Source organism: Grampus griseus, assembly GCF_964374135.1.
Source record: "Grampus griseus genome assembly, chromosome: 10".
In the NCBI taxonomy this organism is placed as follows: domain Eukaryota; kingdom Metazoa; phylum Chordata; class Mammalia; order Artiodactyla; family Delphinidae; genus Grampus; species Grampus griseus.
In genome coordinates this window covers 21,522,773-21,545,556 of record NC_139004.1, presented here as the reverse complement: position 1 = coordinate 21,545,556, position 22,784 = coordinate 21,522,773, and the positions used below count along the sequence as shown (strand labels likewise).

The window sequence follows — 22,784 nt, the reverse complement described above, 5'->3', positions numbered from 1 at the left end:
GCACCTCACCTGGGTCTCAAGAACACACTTGGAAGCAGGGTACATCATCTCATAAAATCCTTCTAAGAAAACTGGGGCCTTATTATTATCTCCATTTTACAGGTAATCAGAAGAATCAGTGTTAGGCTGCACCCTGTAGGCCTGCAAGTCCTGTAATTGCCCAGCCTTGAGACCAAAAAAAATGCCTGGAGACAGCAACAGAGACATCAATGGTTTATTGAACAGGGGATCTTACACGTCTGAAGCAAAGTTCTAGAGTGACTCCCCACTCCGTACCAACAGCAGACAGGACATGGCAGCAGTCTTCATGGTGGGGGTTGGGTGGGGGGTGTACCAGTGTACCAATTATAGGGGGAACTGATGTCAGGTGGGCTCATCATTAACCGGGGAAACCAGCAGAGGAGGACATCCCTCACCGTCCCTTTGGTTAACAGCCATCAAGGGGGCAGATATTTCCCTTTAATAACCCAGCATGCTGGAGCTGTTCTGTTCTAAGAATCAGAAAAATTTGTGGTTGGAGCAGGGGCAAGCACTTAAGCAGATACTGATAAGCTCTATGATTAAGAGGAAAGGTCAGTCCTGTGAGTAGGGTGAGGTGAAGCAGGGACTGTTCGATCAGGGGATGTACAGAGAGCAAGAGAACAGCCATCTTGTGTGGCCTGATCATACACACAGGCTCACTGAAGTAGTATCCAAGATAACCAGCTAACAAGCATTGGGCAGAACTTCAGTCACAAAAGGTTTTCCAGGGCCTATGTTCCTTCCACCTGTTTAGGCTGCTTTAGAGTAGGTTCTTTATTAATTCAGATTATCAGAATGACCTTCCTTTGGTGCTCTATTTGGTTTTGCTATTTTCAGCATTTTATTCCCGTTCATGTATTTCTCTTGCTTATCTCCAGTACATCTGGAAGTTCTTCATTTCGTTTGCTCTAATATTTTGTCATTTGAGGGATTATTGAATGTCAGAGTTTACGTCATGGCTCTTCACTCAAGGATCTGCCCTTAAGCAGTAAACTGTATGGCACTTACATCTTGCTTTTGGCATATGGGGAAAAAATCCCAGTAGTTATTGGCTGTCATTTATTAAGTGTGTACTATCTTTGGATACTGTGCATTATCTAATTTATTTTTCCAATCTAATGAGGTAAGTGCTAGTGGTATCTTTGGTCTACAGCTAAAGAGATAGAGGATTGGGATTGTAACATCGTAACATATTGGCTGCTTTATTAGTTTGCTAAAGCTGTCATAATAAGGTACCTCAGTCTGAGTGGCTGAAAAAACAGAAATTTGTTTTCTCACTGTTCTGGAGTCTAGAAGTCTGAGATCAAGGTGCCAGCAGGGCTGTTTACTTCTGAGGGCTGTGAGAGAAGGATGGGTTCTAGGCCTCTCTCCTTAGCTTGTAGACGGCCATCTTTCCCCCTCTATCTTCACATGTGTTCCCTCTGTACTTGCCTATGTCCAAATTTCCTCTTCTTAAAAGGACACTAGTCATATTGGAGTAGGACCTAACCACTTTCCAAGGACCTCATTTTAATTTAATTACCTCTTTAAAGACTCTATCCCTAAATATGGTTACATTCTGAGGGTTTAGCGAGGCGGGGGGAGGCAGATAAAATTCTCCCCATTAATAGCTGCCTTACTTTAAATAGAACAGCCAATAGAAATCAGGGGTGTATGACTACCTTCCCCGGACTAGGCCTAGTTTTGGTTCTTTGGAATGAGGAGGACAAAAGAAACTAAGAATAAGGATAGGTTAATGTTTAAATGTCTACTTTAAAAATAACTACATTGTATCTATTGCAAATAATTAAGCAGCATTCAGGTCTCATCCACAGTGATACTTGCCTTTTACTTGGGCAAACCTGGATTGCTGACCCTCTGGGAGAATGAGTATAAAGGGTCTTCCCAGGGGGGGCTGCTGCTTCAGGGAGAGGCCTCTTCTTGTCTATTTCATTACTGCTTTCAAGGCAGAAATAATGGTCAGATAAGAGATATAACAACAAGTCCATGTCTCACGTGGTGCGATTTCAGGGGGCAGGTTTCTCTCTGCTCCTTGGTGGTACATATTTCCAACAATTGAAATACAGGGTGTCTGCAAGCATTGTGAGTATAAGTTGCAATTTTCAAACACTGTCTTCTGGAAAAGTTACAGACAGAGCTTAGTTCTTCTTAATTTCAGTACTATAATCAACAGGCAGACTTTGCTATACATGCTTGTTTCCCACAGGAAAGGCAAAAGTTATTAATTGTACGATGATGATAGGGTAGAGCTATAGGACCCTCCAAAGAGAATCTGACCAGTATTCTCCAAGAAAAAAAAAAAAAAAATGACATTTTTTTTCTTTCCTGTTCTTGGGAACAAGAGGGAGAATCTTTTTTTTTTTCAAATAAAGAATGGCATCTTTTTCACTATTAAAACAAATATGAATGAGTCATCTCCATTTGTTTTGAAAGAATTTAGTTTGATGATAACAAAAGACCACAAAATCTATCATTTGTATACTGATGGCCACTACCACGAGGCTTATAAACTGATTCTGTCATTGATCCTCTAGCTATTTAGACAAAATACTCCCCTTCTCTGTGCATCAGTTTGTTCATCTAGCAAATAGGTATGGAATGAGAGTGGCCTTAAAGTTCTATTGCAGGCTATCATCTTCCTACATAGGAAGGACTGAGGTCCGGGACACTGGAGCAGCAGGGCACGGTGCAGATTAATGGTATATATTCTTCTATATTTCTTAACTCCATCAAATTACAACTGAAAAATTATTGAAAGTCATGGTTTGTGGTTTGTAGAGGTCTATGTTCCATGGTGTGGCCACTGTGAAAATTTAACGCTAGGCTTGAAGTAAGCAACAACTACAGTCTGATGTAGCCTAAGGAGATAAGCATCCCACCTTAAGAAGTCAGGATGTTGTTCAGGGATTTCCCTCCACCAAGATTTTGGTTCCAACAAAAATATATCAGAGGATTGTCAGGATGGCAGAAGCGGAGAATCCATAGTAGATGTCATTCTGAGCGCTCTGATGAGGTTAATTGTTCTGATGACTTCAGAAGGATCCCTTCTCAAGCACGAAGTGATGGATGTAGCTCTGGAAAACAAGGCATAAGCGAAAGTTCAAGGAAAAAAAGATGTGACTGAAGAGATGGTAGCTTTGATAAAAATGTCCTTGACAGTGAGGTGAAGGTGTTTGAATGTTAAGCTCTTTGGTATGGACACTGCAAAAAAATGGAGCCAGAATGAAATGTCTAAACTTCAAGAGATTTGACTCAAATATAACCTATATTTTTTAAGGTATATCCTATTACCATTTACTGATAAGGTATTGCAGTTAATCTCTGTGTGTTTAAATTTTGGGCTTCACAGACACTTCATAAAAGTTATTGATTTCTTCAAATTTATAAACCTGATTTCTTGAACCAACAATACAGTGTTTAGTCTCTTCCTCTAGTCCTGTGACTAGTATTTATTTACATTCAATTTACCATCTCACTTCTTTGATCATGAACAACTAACCCACTATGGCAACTGATGTGCTAACTTGAGCATCGTTAGCAAGAACTTGAGTTATCGCTGGACCAGAGTGTATGCCTGCAGTGACCCATATCAATTTTACACAACTGCATTTTAAAGATTTTAAGGATTGGAAGTCCTAGAGTAATTTATGGGTTGACATTTAAAAAAACATTTTAACAAATACTATACCTTGATCCTATGTCCAGTAATAGTAGACTAGGCAACTCAGATAAACCCTGATGCTTAGAACAACTAGAAAACATCTGATTGAAGGGTCAGGCAGCTAGCAAGAAAATGAATTACAGAGCCAAGAATCAGAAAAAGAAGAAAGCCCAGAGTACTAGGCAGCTAGAAAATAAGAAAGGAAGAAAATCTCCATATACTATTGTGGAATGATCTTCAGGATATATATTTTAAAGGAAAAAAACAAAAACAAACCCAAGGTAGAGAAAATTATGTGTAAGATGTTACTGTTTATCTAGTAGAGGGGTACTGGGACTTCCCTGGTGTTCTAGTGGTAAAGAATCTGCCTTCTAATGCAGAGGAAGCTGGTTCCGTCCCTGGTCAAGGAACTAAAGATCCCACATGCCAAGGGGCAACTAAGCTGGCACGCCACAACTACTGAGCTCGCACGCTTCAACTAGAGAGCCTGCGTGCCGCAAACTACAGAGCCCACGCACTCTGGAACCCGCACCACAACTACAGAGCCCACGCACCCTGGAGCCTGTGCGCCACAACTAGAGAGAGAAAACCCGCACGCCACAACTAGATAGAAGCCTGCACGCCACAATGAAAGATCCCGCATGCCTCAACGACGATCCCGCATGCCACAACTAAAACTGGAGGCGGCCAAATAAATAAATAAATATAAAATAAATATAAAATAAATATTAAAAAATATAATAGAGGGGAACTAAGAATACACAAATGCATGCTTATAATTAACAAACAAATAATTGGAAGTTAAATCACAACATTAAAAATTGTTACTTATGAGAGAGGCTATAGGCTAAAAGAGAAAGACCTCTTTGAACATAGCTTGAGTTGACCTTGGAACTATGTAAAAATATTTTATGTAAGGATAAGGTTAAATTTTAAAAAGCCAAATCCCTAAACATAACAGCAAAATGAAGCAAATGGATCTGTGTATTCAGATAGTAGCATAAGCACACAGGAAATTATTTCCAAATAATTTGAAAAACAGTAAATCAAACAGTTCTAGTGTGACATAATTTATTAAGGCAGCAGTTCTCAAAGTTTTCGACCCATGCACGTTTTAAAAGTATTGAGGATCTGAAGAATTTGTGTTTCTGTAGGTTACTACTATTGATATTTACCTTACTAGAAGTTAAAACTGAAAGAATATTTGTTTTATTAATTCATTTAAAAATTACAATAAACCCTTTTCAACATACATATTTTATGAAGATAGCTATATTTTTCAAAATTAAAAAATAGTAAGAAGATTAGCACTGTTCTATATTTTGCAAGTATCTTTTAAATAAGTTTCAGGATAATTGTGAAAATAATTTTAGCTTCATAGACCCATTAAAAGGATCTCAGGGACCCCCAGGGGTCCCCAGACCACATTTTGAGAATCACTGCCTTTAGGACAAAGAGAAAGCTAACATTTTATTTATTTATTTAGTAACCACATTGTTGGTCGTAGTGTTGGGGATGGCTGTGGCAGAAGCTGGTACACAGGACAATTTCAGAATGCCTTGGTTATTAGCGTTTGGATTGATTTCTAACAATGGCAATCATTAAAATGCAATTTGCTCTCCTGAAATTTTATTGAACAAAGCATCAGCGAGTTTCTCAGGGAGCTCTTTTTTGAGACTTGATCCTATAGCATTGCAGGAGGTGGAGTTTCCCCCTAATATAAGTACAACAGAACCTTAAGACTGTAAAGCCAGGCACTTTCTGGAGAAGAAGATGCTCATCTCAGTGACATAGGGCACAAAGACTTTGGAAAAGATGAATAGTGAGACGCACCAGGTAAACTTCTTATTCAGCTCATCATAGTATTTGTTCCAATTGCTTATTATGGATTCATGGTTTTTACATGCTGAAGCTATTCCAGTAAACTACAACTGTTCTGTTTGTTTAGTTTTAATTCTCAAGTTAGCACTACTTACACCGTGGGGATTCTTTCAGGCTTTCTTGCCACTCTCATCTTAACTCTCTTTATTGTTACTTCAAACATGGGAGATCATCCTTGCTTTCAGTGAGCATGGTGTTCTAGACCCATCAGAATTTCCCTTGTCTCAAAACTTGTAATCAGTTCCTCTTCAAGGAATTTAGTTTCTTGAATAGAGGTGGAAATCTCCATACCAGGGTTTTGCGTCATGCACCTGGCTGCATCAGATGACTTTGAGAACACTATGATGACAGATTAAAAACCCTGTTTTTAAAGGCTAAGTGCTTGTTACTCTTTTCACAGAAAGCGCTTTATCTTGTCCCCAAATAAATTTTTTTTTCAATCAAACTCACTTTTCTTCTTGAGCTGACAGCTTCACTCTTCTCTGCCATATAAAACGTCACCTCACCAAGGTTAATTTACTAGAGTTTGGGCTGCTTATCTAAACAATGTGTTTATAAAACAGTATTATTAAAAATTTTATAAAACATACAATGGACTTTTATCCAGATATATATTTCTAAGATACACATAATACATTAGTAATTTTAATATTTCACTTTGAGCTTTTGGAAGAATTAATATAGTCCACAGCTCATAAACATGAGGATGCTCTTACTATGTTTTCTTTTTGCAATGCATTGTCCCAAATGATTCTCCCAGTCATTATCATCTGTACACCAGTTATTTTAAAAGAAAATGAAATTTTAATTTTTCCAACACTTTCCACTTTCTGATTATTCTATTAATTGCATTAAATATAATTAAAGTATAATAGAAATTAAAACTTAATATATATGTATGCATGTATAAAGTGTATCCTGGCTAATGGAATGGTATAGCTAAAAATCTCAAAGGTTTGGCTCTATACTCTCCATCTCACTGCTGTTCTGTACCAAGAGCCTAAAATAATCAGACACTAGACAGTCAATGCTTTTATATTTTTTGTCATCCTCTTGGAGTAAGAGTGTTGGAAAAATTAAAATATAACATATTTTAGTAATGTGTGTATAAATAAAACATATTTTATGTGTATATTATATGTATATGCATAAATATATGTACATATACATACATGCACACACTCATATTATGGTATAATTATTTTAATTGCAGGCAGCACTGAATTTCAATTTCTTAAGATTTTTGGTCAAATACAGCTATTTGGCCAAATACAAATACATTAAAACATACAGAGTTATCTTAATATTTCACTAGTTTATTTTCAAGATATCAGTTTAAAATGTTGGGGAAGAAAGAGTAAATTAAAACGAAGCTACAATCAAATTAATACAATCAAATTAATATCAATAATTATTTTTTAGGGGCTTCCCTGGTGGCGCAGTGATTATCCGCCTGCCAGTGCAGGGCACAGGGGGTCCAGCCCTGGTGCGGGAAGATCCCACACGCTGCGGAGCAACTAATCCCATGCACCACTACTACTGAGCCTGCGCTCTAGAGCCTGCGAGCCACAACTACTGAGCCCGCGTACCACAACTACTGAAGCCCGCGCGCCTAGAGCCCATGCTCCGCAGAAGAGGCCACCGCAGTGATAGGACGGTGCACCGCAGCAAGGAGTGGCCCCCTCTGGCCGCATCTAGAGAAAGACCACGCGCAGCAACAAAGACCCAAAAGAGCCAAAAATAAATAAATACAATGAGCATCTGAGGTAGTATTTGTTGGTCTCATTCCACACATGAGGAAAATAAGGCAAAAAATAAAATAAACTTAGCAATGTTATGCACATTTCTTTAAAAAAATTATTTTTTAAAAGTCCAGTGTTACATTTATACAATGTCACGTACCAAATTTGAGTGGGATATTTTTATACAGTTCATATTCTCAAAACACTGTTCCATAAGAACCAACTAGTAAAAGACACTGATATATTTGAGCTATATTTTAGGTGCAACTCCAGAGTCACATCACATATACATATTCCTAGTATTAAATGAGGTGTAACTTTATAGTTTTCTTTTCTTTTTTCTTGGACATGTGCAAGGACGTTAGAAATTAAAGCAGACACGATATAAAAAGTCATTTTTTAAAGAATTACAACATATTTAAAAAAACCCTTAATTTATTAATGGATATTTTTCTTTATTCTAAGCACATGAGGAAATCCTCTGGGAAATATTTTGTCTCTATGCTTTATTATAACCTACATTAAAATTATTCTTTTTAATATGCCTAATATAAAAAGTCAGAAATTTGAAATTATAAATCACCTAGAAAAAATAATATAATACACTTTGCAAAGATGTAGGTCATACTTATTAATTCTGAATGTAAGCCCTTAAGCAAAGATTCAAAGTAGTTTCTCCATCGTAAGACTTTAGTCCTTAAGAGACTTTTCATGGCTAGTCACTCATTTGTCTTGGCATACTGCAAATTAAACATATTAGGTCACTTATGTATTTTCATATGCAATATGAACAAATGGTAATTTTTGCATCAAGTGGTCATTTTGTAGAATAACATACTTTTTTGGGGAAGCATTTCCATGCTGATTCCCTGTAAAGACTAAAATAGTTTTAAATATGCCATTCATTCCTAAGGGCCTAAAATGAAGAGATGGATTTTGGTTTCCCGAACTGAGGATAGGGAAACAGCCCTTCTCTATTTAAAAAAAATTTATTCCGATTAATAGAGAAACAGTAAATGCAAGTGACATGCAGAAAGAAAGAAAACATGGAGAGGATCCTCACAGTAAAGGCAGGAGTAGGACCTAATCCCTCCCATACAGAGAAATTTCACTCAGAGAAATTAGGGAGTGGAGAAAATGGCAGAGTTCTTCCAACAAAGCCGCGTGGCCCAGAAATCTCCCAATTAGGATAGACTCATGAGGGACACCGTTGGTAAACTTCAAACTGCGCGCGCAGCGTCTGGATTGGCTATCGATAAACGTGGCACCTGGTTGATGTGTGCGATAATTTGAATTGGATTCTCACTTCCGTTTGTTTTTCTTCTGCCTTTCTAACTTAATATTTGGCAAACCCAAACCCAGGGAAAGGGGAGGAGAGCCAGCACCTCTCCCCAAAGAAAACATAAGTGAATAAAACGATTGGTACCTTTCTTACTGTGTGCCAAGCAATTCATTAGCCAGGTATGTACACGTTAAAATTAAGGATGGAAGACTTCCCTGGTGACGCAGTGGTTGAGAGTCCGCCTGCCGACGCAGGGGACACGGGTTCGTGCCCCGGTCCGGGAAGATCCCACATGACGCGGAGCGGCTGAGTCCGTGAGCCATGGCCGCTGAGCCTGCGCGTCCGGAGCCTGTGCTCCGCAACGGGAGAGGCCGCAACAGTGAGAGGCCCGCGTACCACTAAATAAATAAATAAATAAATAAAGTTAAGGATGGAGCGCTCAAGCCATTGTTAGCAAAAACTTCTGCCGGGTTCAAACTTAAAGGCGAGCGGATTTTCCTTTGGGACAAAGTGCATTTTGCCTTCTTCACTACGTGTGTGTCTGATAATGAACCTCCCCCTTCTCGACATAAAACATATAAAAATATCTCGAGTATTGCTGCAGCACCACCTACATTGTAGTGGAAGTAATTTCTAACAAGATGAAAATGAGGAAACGCGAACAGAAGGAAGACCAAATGAAGACAGAAAAGATGACCATCTGCAAACCAAAGAGAGAAGCCTCAGAATAAACCACCCCTGCTGACAGCAAATCTTGGCCCTCTAGCTTGCAGAACTGCGAGAAAATAAATCTGTTTAAAGACCAAAAAAAAAAAAAAGGAATCGCGGAACTTGTTATACTTTGAACCAAATAACAAACACCTGCTGCATAAAGTGAGTGCCACTTCTCTTCAGAAGATTGAGTGGCTCTGAAAAGAGCCTTTGGGGTGTGGGCCTAGCCTTACCGCTCGCTCCGCTGCGGCCTGGCTCATTTGGAGCTGGTGTACTTGGTGACGGCCTTGGTGCCCTCGGACACGGCGTGCTTGGCCAGTTCGCCGGGCAGCAGCAAGCGCACGGCCGTCTGGATCTCCCTGGAGGTGATAGTCGAGCGCTTGTTGTAATGCGCCAGGCGCGACGCCTCGCCCGCGATGCGCTCGAAGATGTCGTTAACGAACGAGTTCATGATGCCCATGGCCTTGGACGAGATGCCGGTGTCCGGGTGGACCTGCTTTAGCACCTTGTACACGTACACGGAGTAGCTCTCCTTGCGGCTGCGCTTGCGCTTCTTGCCGTCCTTCTTCTGAGCCTTGGTCACCGCCTTCTTGGAGCCTTTCTTCGGGGCCGGAGCAGACTTGGACGGTTCAGGCATGGCGCGGAGTTAACTGCCAAGCAGTTCAAAAATAACAGGAAGAACAAGAACCAGGCTGAGCCCTCTTCCTTCACAGCTTCTTAAACAAAGGAGGCAGTGAGTAAAGTCGAGCGTCTGATTGGTGGTGAATCCTGGAAACAGCACGTAACAGTTTTGTCCAATCAAAATAAGTGTATTTCAAAATCCGATTTCATTGGGTTAAATAAAACTAGTTTTAGCCAATGGTACACCTTCATTTTCGCGCCCAGTGAAAACTATAAGTAGAGTAGCTCTCTCTGTATCTATTCAGACCTAACTCATACTGGTGGGTTTCTACTTTCAGTATGTCTGGACGTGGCAAGCAAGGAGGCAAAGCTCGCGCCAAGGCCAAGACTCGCTCCTCGCGGGCCGGGCTCCAGTTCCCCGTGGGCCGAGTGCACCGCTTGCTCCGCAAGGGCAACTACTCCGAGCGGGTCGGGGCCGGCGCGCCGGTGTACCTTGCGGCGGTGCTGGAGTACCTGACGGCCGAGATCCTGGAGCTGGCGGGTAACGCGGCCCGCGACAACAAGAAGACGCGCATCATCCCGCGCCACCTGCAGCTGGCCATCCGCAACGACGAGGAGCTCAACAAGTTGCTGGGTAAAGTCACTATTGCTCAGGGCGGCGTTCTGCCCAACATCCAGGCGGTGCTGCTGCCCAAAAAGACCGAGAGCCACCACAAGGCCAAGGGCAAGTAGAAGTACGTCGTTCTTTGCAACTCAAATCTTTCCAAACCAAAAGGCTCTTTTCAGAGCCACCCACCTTATCAACAAAAGGAGCTGTGCTTTCAAAGTCGCATTGTTTTGGAAAGCAAGATGCTGTTGGAAATTAATCCTAGAACAAAGTTTGGCTAAGTCATTTGCATCTAGGTTATTTTCCTTAATAACCTTAAATGCCTTCCAAAAAGCAAAACATCTGCTTACATAATTTAGGTTAAATTTATGAGCAAAATTAACATCCCTGTGATTCCTCTACAGGGGCAAGTGTCCATCTATCTGAGATAAAACTTAGCACCATCCGACTTTGGCCTACCTTCCCTTCTAATTCAATTCAGTCTTACTGCGCACCACACACCCTGCTAAATGGGAATGGGGTAGTAATCCAGACAGGTAAACTACTTGTTTAAAAGTAACTTCAGGCAGAGGACACATTTCATAATGGACTGTTTACATCAATGATGGTGAAGTAAAGGCGGTTTGGAACTGCATTAGGAAGAGTGTGTGTTAACAAATAGGAAAGGTCGACATTGTAAATCACTTATCAGGTTCTTATAGTCCTAGTGCTGTCAATGATTTTTGCTTCCCCTTTACCCCACCATCATCCCTCTCACCTTCTCTCAGATCACCAAGTCACCCTAGCTAGAGAGGGCCTTCAATTCCTCTCCACATCAGCTCATGAATACATTTTGAATACATTTTAATGAAAATGAATTTCTTATGAATACATTTTCTTATGAATACATACAATTTCTTATGAATACATTTTAATGAAAATGAATTTATGGCATTCCTAGTCCATTAGAATAGGTTTTCTGAGTCTCCTGAAATATTTGTCTTGTACACACACACACACACACACACACACACACACACACACAGGCCCTCTGCAGTGGAAGCGCCTAGTTCTAACCACTGGACTGCCGGGGAATTCCCAGTATATCCTATATTTAAATCTGAACCTCAGTCACATGTAAATAATATTCATTGGAATAAAAGGGACCTCAGCAATCACAAACAGGATGTAAATGTTACCTTTTTTCCCTTTTCTTTTTGGCTTCATTATTTGATGTTGGAAGACCCGAATCCTGATTTCAGTGAATCTAATTATTCAATTTTTCCCTCTTAAAAACTCATCTGCGGGACTTCCCAGGTGGTCCAGTTGTAAACAATCCGCCTTCCGATTCAGGGGACGCGGGTTCGATCCCTGGTCAGGGAAATAAGATCCTACATGCCACATGCTGCTGGACAACTAAGCCCGCGCTCTGCAACTAGAGAGAGAAAACCGGCACGCCACAACTAGAGAGAAGCCCACGCGCCGCAACGAAAGATCCCGAGCACCGCAACTAAGACCCGACGCAGCCAAAAAATAAAAATAAATTAAGAAAAGAAAGTCATCTGCATTACTTGAGCTTGTATATTTTAAACAACTATATCTCAGAAGTAGAACGGTCAAGTAGAGTAAGTGATACAGCTCCAAGGAAGGCCTATGAGTTCTTTCAATTTTTAATAATAAAATATGCTGTTGTTATCGTTATTGATATTGATCATGCAATTACTAACACTTGCTTATTGCATCATTCTATTCCCCATGGCAAGAACCACCACATTGTTAAAATAACGCCTTTACAATTATTGATGTGGTTTTTGATTGATAAAATCAATGAACCTATAATCAAATAGTTGATAAATGACTATAAATTTTTGTTTTAAATAAAATAAAATATTCAAGTGTGATATGTCATTGCTTATAATTCCACGTGTTAACTGAGTTTTTTAAATTAATGGAGTATTAACCCAATTTCATTGGATAAAGCACTTACTGTTCTTTACTATCTACATAATCAGAAAAAAAGTAAAACTTGTATTTAAAAATGGAGATAACAAAACTTTCAAAAAATCTTGCCAAAATAATTTAGATATTTCTAATTTCAATTAGATCCTGAAGAACTTTTTAGGACTCCATAGTTTATACTGTAAAGTTGTTTTCATAAGAGGTACAGTTCAATTTTAGTAGCACAAGATTTATGAAAGTATTATTTAAACTTTATTCCCGGAGTTGGTCTTCCCATTAATTTCCCTTTCTGCAGACTCTGGACTACCATGAAAGAACCTAACAGTATCTTCCCATATTAGATTTGTTTTATATTGTCGGGGAGCAAGGATTTTCCTCTACCCTTCTAAGGTTCTTTTAGCTGGTCTAATCATCAAATTGACATGAGATAGATTAACAGGAGAAAGTCAAGTTTAATTTCATACATACGGAAACCCCACATACATGAGAAGTTCAAAAACAGAAAGGTAAATATGCCTTCCTGAGCTAAGGAATGGCTTAGTGGCTTCCAAGCACAAGAGGATAATTCACATGGACAATAAGAGGAAAATTAAATATTGGGTAATTAGTTTGCCCTGCCATGCAGCTGGCTCACTCAGATAAAATTTTTCTCCGGTAATAATTCTCATAGTGGGAAAGACCCCCAATTCAAATCCTTCTAAGTAGTTAAGGGAGGGGCAGAAGTTTATCTTGAGATTGCAGGATCTCAATTGCCTTTACCTCAAAATAATCAATGTGCAAATGTGGCACATTTTGGGGAGCTCATTCTGAACACTTTTGGTATCTTATCCATTAGTGTACAAATTCCTTTAGAGTGGAGACTGGGTTTTATTCATATTTGCATATCCCCAGACCCTATTTCAATGACAAGCTCATAAAATATAGTCCAAAAATTCTGTTAATTCTATAATAATAAAAATCCTTATAAACTAAATAAGTGATATAAATAAAGGCAAAAAAGAAGTTGAAAGTTAAACAAGGATGAGATCACATGGAGGAAAATGTAGGGATTTTCAAATGAATAACTTCAAAGTAGCTAAACTGGAGGAAGGAGCCTAAAGATCAGAGGGGTCCAACGAGCAAAGACCAGTTGTAAAGAGTTACACTGCCTTTTCACTTCATGATATTAATTTATCTGTAAAAAAATTGATCTGCATGACCTTATTAATTTGGTGTACCTCCTACTTCCTTCTCCAGTCTAGCAACAGTCTCACATTTAAATAAATGCTACTGATGTTAATGAATATTAATTACCTGGTGGAATAATGAAGACACTGAATGATTTTGGGGACCAGTAACTTGGAAGAAGGCAGGGACTCTGGACAAGGGGCAGACAGTAAGTACAGAGAATTAGGGAGCCTTCAACAATACGAATCTGTGAGGCTCCCAAACAATGCCTTTCCCCTAAGGTTGTTTTTTGTGGCTTTTATAAATTTCTCCTCTTCCAGACCTTTATCTATGCTTACTATTTCAATTGTTTATACGAAAACATTAGTTTCACTGGTTCTGTGGCTGACACCCTGCTGTAATTAAAAACAAAACAAAACAAAACCAGACTAACAAGAGAAAAACAAATTGTAATACTGTGTACGTCTCATGTATACATGGAATAAACAGAGAGGAACTGAGTAAAACTCCCAGAAGTGGCCCGAACCGCCACTTTAAATATCATCTTCAGCTAAAGACAAAAGACATGGCTGTGTGTGTGTGTGTGGGGGGGGGCTGTTGGAGGTGACCCAGAAGAGCACAGTAAACAAAGGGAGGCCGATTAAATCCTGCACCTTCTCCATTGGTAAGTTTCTTGTGAGTTATCTTTCTCTTCCTGGCACATTGAGTGAGATACCCTTACAAATGGAGATTTCTCATATAAATGTAAATTTCCCTTAAAAAGGAGTAAATTCTATTCTGTTTTTAGAGCTTCTGTATCTGCTTTTTCTCAGAAACAATCCGCTCAAAATAATACTTATGCTAAAGATATTTGGGAGTGGCGTATTCTGCTATCCTTCATTAGAAATGTCAGTATAGTATATACCCAAGTAGAGTGAAGAAGTAAATTTTTCTTAAATGGAAAAAAAAAAATGATTTATTAAAAAAAAATCGGGCTGCTAGGGAGTTGGTTAAAACTGTATTAAAGAGCATTCATAAGAATAACAAGCAGACATAAAAAATGTATTTTCTCTTTAAATAAGGGAAATTGGTTAAAATGTAATCAAAGAGGTTCCAAAATGCCATTTGCGGCATTGCATACATTTTCTTTGAAAGACTATGTGCTTTTATCTGTTCACCAAAATATTGATACGAAATTAGCTACCAGCAATGATCTATGTGTGGTGAGATAACGAGTTTTACCCTTTTCCACAATATTTATGTTTTGCGTTCGCATTCAAAAGCAATTGTTAAAGCCCTAAACACGGTAACAAAATAGTTACCACCGTATGAAACACAGTACAAAGGAACAAAAAAGGCTTTTTTTTTTTTTTTTTGGTCAAATTCCCCTCCCCCCTCCCGGGGCGGGACTTCCCGCTACCTTTCTTCAGGTTCTCAGTTTGGTCCGCCAACGGACGTATAAAGGCCTGCATCTGGGAGGCCTGGAAGTTAACCTTTGTTAATCTTCCAGGTTTTCGGTATGTCTGGTCGCGGCAAAGGTGGTAAGGGCCTTGGAAAAGGGGGCGCTAAGCGTCATCGCAAAGTTCTGCGCGATAACATCCAGGGCATCACGAAGCCCGCTATTCGCCGTCTGGCCCGGCGTGGAGGTGTGAAGCGCATTTCTGGTCTCATCTACGAGGAGACGCGCGGGGTGCTGAAGGTGTTTCTGGAAAACGTAATCCGGGACGCAGTCACCTACACAGAGCACGCCAAGCGCAAGACTGTTACCGCCATGGACGTGGTCTACGCGCTCAAGCGCCAGGGACGCACTCTCTACGGCTTCGGCGGCTGAGTGTTCGCGCTCTTTGTTCAACAAAAGGCCCTTTTCAGGGCCCCCATCTTTTCATCTGAGGAGCCGTGATGCTGGTTTGTTTTGAGCTTGCTTTTTCACGCTTCACATTCTCTACACCCTTAAGCTCTTAGCTTTGCTCTTTACCCTTAACTGTTTAGAAGCACTACTTACATCCTTTACTGTGAAAGTTTCTTTGCTCGAGCACAGAAAGCTTAGATGGTCATAAGCTGGAAGCAAACGGGCCACCCAAATACATATGACTTGAGAGTTTTACCAGAGTGGCATTTCTCTTTGTAGATGGAGTGCAAGCGATTGTTTAGAAAGGGATGGAAAAGAAGTGCACCTGGCTCCTCACTAATTCGTAGCATATTTAGTATACATAAATGATTCGATCACAATAACCTATTCTAGCTCCATGTGTCCTCTGCTCAAGAAACAAACCCGTGGCTGTTAAATAGGCTTTAACACTCCAGTATGGAAGGCTGATAAAGGACAGGCTCACTGTAAAATCTCAGAATAGTTGGTGAGGGTGGGATGTGATTAAAAGACATTTCAACTAAATTATAAAAGAAACAAGGTCGCATTACAGAAATGTTCTCTACGGTGAAAAAATACAGGCAGCCCTCTAAGCTAGGAGAACTAATTAAAATAAGATCCTTGGTAGAGTTTTTCCTAACAGATTAGGAAATCCAGGCCTAATCTCAAAGGAGGCCTTAGTATCTTCCCACAGGTCTTAGAAGCTATAGGAAAAAACCCAAAGCCAAAGGTGAAAGCTTGACTAATGCAGAGACACAGACTAAAGGACAATTGCCCACATGTACAAAAAATGAGAAAACAATGACCAGATTTACATATTTTATAGCTGAAGTTAAAAATTCCCTTGCCTCACCAGTAAATCTTCATAATGTCAAGTGCTAAATACTCATCTAGCCAGTCTCCCAACTCAGGAATGTTTCCTCTTTGAAATACAATCAAGGAAGATAACACATCTGTTCCGGAAAGAGGCCTAACTTCCCTTATCACAAGATTCCAAACTGCTAAGCCTACATAATGTTTGAATGGGTTGTACCCATTTAGCTGTATAAAAGAGATTTCTCTCTGCTTTGCAATCCCTTTGGCAAATTGCCTGTGATGTGCTTCACGTTCTGGTTTAATGCTTATGCAATAGTAAAACTTTTCTGTTCCTACTCCCTTTTTGGAGAGCTTTTCTGAATTGGGAGATTTTGCTTTTAATTATATTTCCCCAACATTTTCTGAGCGTCTATTACTATTTGTGGCTTTCCACTGATTTCTCGAATAATTTTGACAAAAGTCTCTCAGTTCTTTGAAAAAGAAAAAAAAACCCAACAGTCAAAAAAAATCCCTAAGCATTCTGTGTATAGTTTAAATGCTATCTTATACCCAATATTTTAGTATTTGGCTGTAGAAATCTCTTATTACATTCATAGCCTGATTTCTTTTTGATATTACTTTTTCTAAATCCAGACCCCCAAATTTTGAATAATGAAGCCATTAAGGTATTATCTATTTATATCTAAGTTATTTTTGTAGTTGTGACCACTAGACCACAGGTAAGGTTTGTTCTCTCATTTATATTTGTAATGAAGCATATACAGTTGTGAGAATTATTCTCTATATATTGTGCAATATTTGAAAAAAGAGGGCAAATCAAAAGAGGAAACTATACATCCCTAAGTTAACCAGATAAAATGCTATTGATATAAATGTTTAACGGTTATACTTTTTAAGTTGGGTAGACCATAATTATATGCATATAAAAGACACAAGAAACTGCCAACAGATTTTGTTCCTAGGTATAAATACCTTCTCATTTGGTGACAATAATAGCAAATACTTTATGACATATATCAAAGGGCACTCGGAGGTATGTCAGTGTCCTCACTATTCATAATACATATCTAAATCGGGGATTCTATCCTACTCCATACTGATAACGTTGATTAATATAATACATTGACCAGACGTTTTCTCTTTTATCATCAACAGATAGTTGCTGGTTTTCCATACAGTTATCTCTAAAGGCCCCTGCTACAAAACAGATCTGAAATTGAGTTTTCCAGAAGAAACATCAAAAGAACTTTAATAAATAACTGTACCTGATACTGTCAGGCTCTACCACAGGTCTGATCTAAGATTTTGCAAGCCATATTAGAAGCAGGCTGCTTAACCCAAGATCAACAAAGCAATGATTAATCACTTTTCTTTTTTTTTTGGCCACGTGGCATGAGGGAATTTTAGTTCCCCCACCAGGGATCGAACCTGTGTCTCCTTCAGTGGAAGTGCGGAGCCCTAACCACTGGACCGCCAGGGAATTCCCAAGAATTAATCACTTTGGACTGAATGAACTGATTTGATTGTGGCTAAAGGTCCTTTACTAAAACCTTTTTATACTTTCAGTTGCTATATTTTTCAAACTGACTCCTCAAATTTTAGAAAAATATTCCATTAAAAGAACTTTTGATAAACAGTAATACTTAACAATGACTTTTGAAAATATAAAATATAGATTGATTGGCCCTGTCTACAAAACAATACAGAAGAGTGATTGGATTTTATACAGAATCCTTTTTCATAGGAATGTGGTTATTAATATAGGCTTAGAACTAACCACTCCTCTTAAACAAGTAAGCCTTCATCCCTTTTTCACAACTATGTCATATTAGTAAAAAACAGACCAAGTTAAACAAAAGATAAAAATTTAAATACTCTATTATAAAATACCTATCTAAAGGTCTGAGCATACTTAATCAAATTCTTGGCTTCCTAAATATTATGAAATATGTATTTCTTATACTATTTGCAGAGATTTAATTCTGCTACAGAGAAACAAAGTGATGGATGAAACTCATAAGATGTATTAAGTACTGTATAGATAAGTAGTTAGAAAGTAGAGCACATGTGTGTTAAGTATAAGGAGAAAGGACCAGGAGATCTGCACGATCCTTGAGGCACTAGTTATACCTGATACACCTGGACACTAAATATGCCTGGGATACATGAGGCACAAAATATTCCTGATACACTAAATATATTTGGGATATGGGTTATCCATTCTGGCCCCCAAGCGTCCTTTGCCCAAGATAACACAAATAAAACCCATGGCTATTTGGCAGGCAAATTGGTGAGCAAGCAACAGATGTGGTCAGGGGTAATAATCTCTCTTTGATAGGTACTGGCCAGGGTCTATCTGTGGACCTTCTTGCCCAAACCTGGACTCTGGGCTTCATAACCAAACCATCAGTAAGGAAGTTTGATGCAGCAGAAAGATATCTGAACATTGTGTAACCCATGATTCAGCTACTGTGGCCCATCTCCTTGAAACCTTATTTTAAGTCTTAACTTACCTCAATCTTTCCCCTTGTCTCAGGTTATGTGTTTAAATTAATTTAAAAAATCATGCATCCCCGACATTTTGATTTAATTTGAGTCTTTTTATGCCATGGGAGACCTTGCCTGGTAGTGTGTTTGGAGGCTACCAGGGCATCAAGGTACCTTCCCACAGGACAGTGGGGAGTCAGATGTGGAAGTAGGAAAAATATTAAGGAAACTGAAGCCAGTAACCTAGGGGAGAGAAGACGGTCCTCAAGCCAGGGTGGTAGCATAGTGGTACAGAGAATTGATGTTTCCATATATATTTTGAAGGCAAAATCAAGAGAATTTCTAGAAGAATTGAATGGACAAGAATGAAGTAATTATCAACTAAATGGGGGAGTGTTTTAATGAAAGATTGGGAGGGGGGAATACTAAGGATTCTATTTTGGACATGTTAACTTTAAGATGTCAAACATCCACGTGAAGAAAAAATATAGGGAACCGTGGGGAATTCTCTGGCTGTCCAGTTGTTCAGACTCGGTGCTTTCACTGCTGAGGCGTGGGTTCAATCCCTAGTGGGGGAACTAAGGTACTGCAATCCACTCGCCCCCAACCTCCACGCAAAAAAAAAAAAAAAAAAAGAAAAGAAAAGAAAAGAAAAAGAGAAAGAAATTGGGTGTATGTCTGTCTGGAGTTTAGGAGAGAAGCCTGGGTTGGCAATATAAAATTGGAGGTCATTAATGTACAGATGGCATTGAAAGTCTGAACTTGGTGAGATCTTCAAGCGAGTACAGAAAAAGAAGTAGTAAAAACTTAGCCCTGTATCCCCCAACATTAAGGGTCTGGGGAGAAGAGATGAGCTAACAATAGATACAGAGCCTCTGGTAAGAGAGAACCAAGTGAAGAAAGTATATCAAAGAGAAATTGTAGGGTCAATTATGTCAGTGTTTCCAATAGGTCAAAAAAAAATGAAGACTAATAATTGGTCATTGGATGTAGAAAAATGATTGTATATTAGTTTATTTTCTGTCTTTCCCTAGTAAAAAGAGACTTTGTTTTCCTTGCTGTATCACTAGTGCCAAGTACAATGCCTGAAGCACAGCAGTCATTCAGTAATATTAATGAATAAATGAATTAATGAACTAACATTCCTGATGCTATCGACTGAGAGCTTTCCTGTATACTCACTAGGTTAGAGTCCTGAACAAGCAATGAAACTGTGTTAAGTAATACATGCTGATTCTCAGGGTATTTAGTCACGATACTTTTTTCTATTTGTTAAGGTTTTAGTGTAGACTATGTTGTGTTTTTTGTTTTTTGTTTTGTCTGCATTGGGTCTTTGTTGCTGCGCGTGGGGTTTCTTCAGTTGTGGCAAGCAGGGGAGCGGGGGCTACTCTCTGTTGCAGTAAGTGGGCCTCCCATTGCGGCACCTCCTGTTGTGGAGTATGGGTTCCAGGAGCATGGGCCTCAGTAGTTGCAGCATGCGGGTTCAGTAGTTGCAGCACGTGGGCCCTAGAGCGTGTGGGCTTCAGTAGTTGTGGTGCACAGGCTCAGCGGTTGTGGCTCTCGGGCTCCAGAGTGCAGGGTCAGCAGCTGTGGCACACGGGCTTAGCCGCTCTGCAGTATGTGGGATCCTCCCTGGCCAGGGATGGAACGCATGTCCGCTGCATTGGCAGGCAGATCACCAACTACTGCGCCACCAGGGAACTCCTACGGTTTCTTTTTTAAGGGTAATTTCCCCAGTACAGCTGGAAAGGAAAGCCAAGAAGTTGTCCTTGGTTTCTGATGTCTCGATTCTATAACCACTGAACCTAGCAGATGTTTATAGCAAGAACTTTTTATGCAACAAACTTTAATCCATTAACCACAGATAAAATAAACCCATGAATTTTGAACTAAATCCTCTCTTGGGAGAAAGGTAAGGACTTGAACTCCTGGACAGGCCCTCTCATTGCAAGAAAGAATGATTGATCCTTTGTCCATTAATTTGGGTCTGAGCTTTGGGTCTGAGAGTTCCACAGCCTTTGAGAGCATTCTCTTAAAGTTGAAATTGATGAAAAGATGGTATTAAAACACCGAGATTTCCCCTTAGATTTGAAAAGGCCTGTGGGACCAGTAGAAGTGGGAAGTGCTAATGAGTTGTATTTGAGGTGACCCAATCCTACAGATTCTGATTAACTGGTCTAGGGAAAGACCAGTTATTATTTAAACAAACAACTTTTTCATAGTAATTCTTATGTGCCTTCACATGAGAGACAGATCTTTTGTCCACATGATGTCTGGGTTTCTCTTTGGAAGTTAAATTCTATGGCTATTCAGAAAAAATGAGATGAGGTTGATAGAAAGTGAGAAAGAGAAAGACAAAAATCACAGCAAACCTACCCAGTTATGCTGTGACCGTCCTCAGAAGGCTAAGGAAGGCTCCTCCTGCCTTTTATTTACCACCCAGAATGTGAGTACAAACGAACAGGTGTGACACTTAGGAATAATCAAGATAATATCTCCAAGTGCAAAAACTGGTTCAAAAAACATATTGACTTTAGGGTATTTCCCATGGCCCCATAACAGACTAGAGAATCTCAGCTGGAATGTGGTTGTGATGCAATTAGGGATGAGGCATAGATGAGTAATAACGGCTACACTTTGCACTTACTATTTATCAGGCACTGGTACTTAAGCACTTTTCATTTATCAACTCATGAATCCTCAAAACAATCCTTTGAGCGAGGTATCAATATCATTATCACACAGTTGTATAAATGGAGAAACTAAGGCCCAGAAAAGATGTGTAACTTAACCCGTTCTCACCACAAGAGAATGGTGGTATAGGTTTAATCCCAAGCCATCTGCTTCTAATGATTATGCTTAAACGTTTCACCATCTTGCATTCCTTTGGTAGTGAAGTCACAAAACAGGACATTTACATCTCCTAAAATATTTATTTTTATCTTTTACATCCTAAACAGAGAGATTATTTTTTATGTCCAAAATATATGTGGGTCTGCTTAGCGGTGCCAAGTCGGACGATTTTTCACAAGTAGAAAACAAGTACATTTTTCATTAACATGCTTACATTAATGACAAAAAATTAAGAAAAATATTCTAAAGAAAACATATGTCCTCTCCATACGTGGACCAGGAATTTTGTACTTTTGCTTTATCTGAATCCATTACTATAACTGTCCCTCCCCAGTTCTTGTCACCAGTGACATTCACTTCACCAAATACATAAATTAAGACTTAATGAGCGCTAATTATGAGCCTCGCCTTTTAAAATCAACCAAAAAACCCTTTACTCACTTGACTCTATGAATGGACTAATTTAAGTTTAAAATGTTCTCCCTATCCTTTGTGGTAAATAAGTGATCCAGACCAGTAATAGGCTACTGACTATCCCTCCAGGGACATAGAACATGCCTGCGAGCTTGATTTGACAAGATAGTTATTACCTTTAGAGAGGCAGAGATGTCACTAACTAATCTTAAAGACGAATTCTTTTTCTATAAAACTTTCCCACTTTGGGATCTGAATACACTTTTTCCAAGTAACACTGCCAGACTCCAGATTGTGTGTGACTTCTTGCCAGTGGTACAGTGTATTAACTGATACAAAGTTACCCCACTTTTAATAGGTGGTTCAACTATAAGTTACTTTGTAAAAGAAAAAGTTACATAGTAGCGAACGTAGGCATCTGCAAGGACTTTCCCCACTAACTCCTTTAGCAAATTACACAACTAAAGATTCCATACCAACTCAGCGTGGATATATCCTTAGGTAAAGAATTGACTGGACAGCGATCCTAACGACCCCTGCTGTACCTAGGCGGGATTGGGAACACACGCGTCCCAGAATGAGCACAAAATTTCGCAAGCTAAAGTACAATAATTAAATACTCTTTTTAACATCTGCAAGCAATGAAAAAATTAGAGAATCACAGCTCCTTACAAGCGAAAAGTAGGAAGCCCTGAAAAGGGCCTTTTGTTAACAGAACAGACACAAAACTGAACACT

The 22,784-nt window shown here is 39.3% G+C and overlaps 3 protein-coding genes across 3 annotated transcripts; 2 read left to right on the top strand and 1 right to left on the bottom strand.

Moving 5' to 3' along the window:
* Positions 1 to 204: 204 nt before the first annotated feature.
* LOC309828029 (histone H2B type 1-N) lies at positions 205 to 10,019 on the bottom strand. The gene is made up of 2 exons (XM_082663071.1): positions 9,532 to 10,019; positions 205 to 3,095 (listed from the first exon to the last, which is right to left on the bottom strand). Exon 1 carries the CDS (start codon positions 9,933 to 9,935, stop codon positions 9,555 to 9,557), a length of 381 nt encoding a protein of 126 aa, XP_082519197.1. The 5' UTR covers positions 9,936 to 10,019; the 3' UTR covers positions 205 to 3,095; positions 9,532 to 9,554.
* A 239-nt stretch (positions 10,020 to 10,258) lies between these two features.
* LOC309828620 (histone H2A type 1-D) lies at positions 10,259 to 10,651 on the top strand (the record flags this gene model as incomplete). The annotated part of the gene is made up of 1 exon (XM_082664068.1): positions 10,259 to 10,651. The coding sequence occupies one exon, from the start codon at positions 10,259 to 10,261 to the stop codon at positions 10,649 to 10,651; it is 393 nt and encodes a 130-aa protein (XP_082520194.1).
* Positions 10,652 to 15,129: 4,478 nt separating this feature from the next.
* Positions 15,130 to 15,441, top strand: LOC309828592 (histone H4; the record flags this gene model as incomplete). Its single annotated transcript, XM_082664034.1, has 1 exon — positions 15,130 to 15,441. The coding sequence occupies one exon, from the start codon at positions 15,130 to 15,132 to the stop codon at positions 15,439 to 15,441; it is 312 nt and encodes a 103-aa protein (XP_082520160.1).
* Between the last annotated feature and the right edge of the window lie 7,343 nt (positions 15,442 to 22,784).

What these genes read in the sequence shown, in the direction of transcription:
- LOC309828029 (XM_082663071.1), bottom strand. Translation starts at nt 9,935, where the DNA reads ATGCCTGAACCGTCCAAGTCTGCTCCGGCCCCGAAGAAAGGCTCCAAG.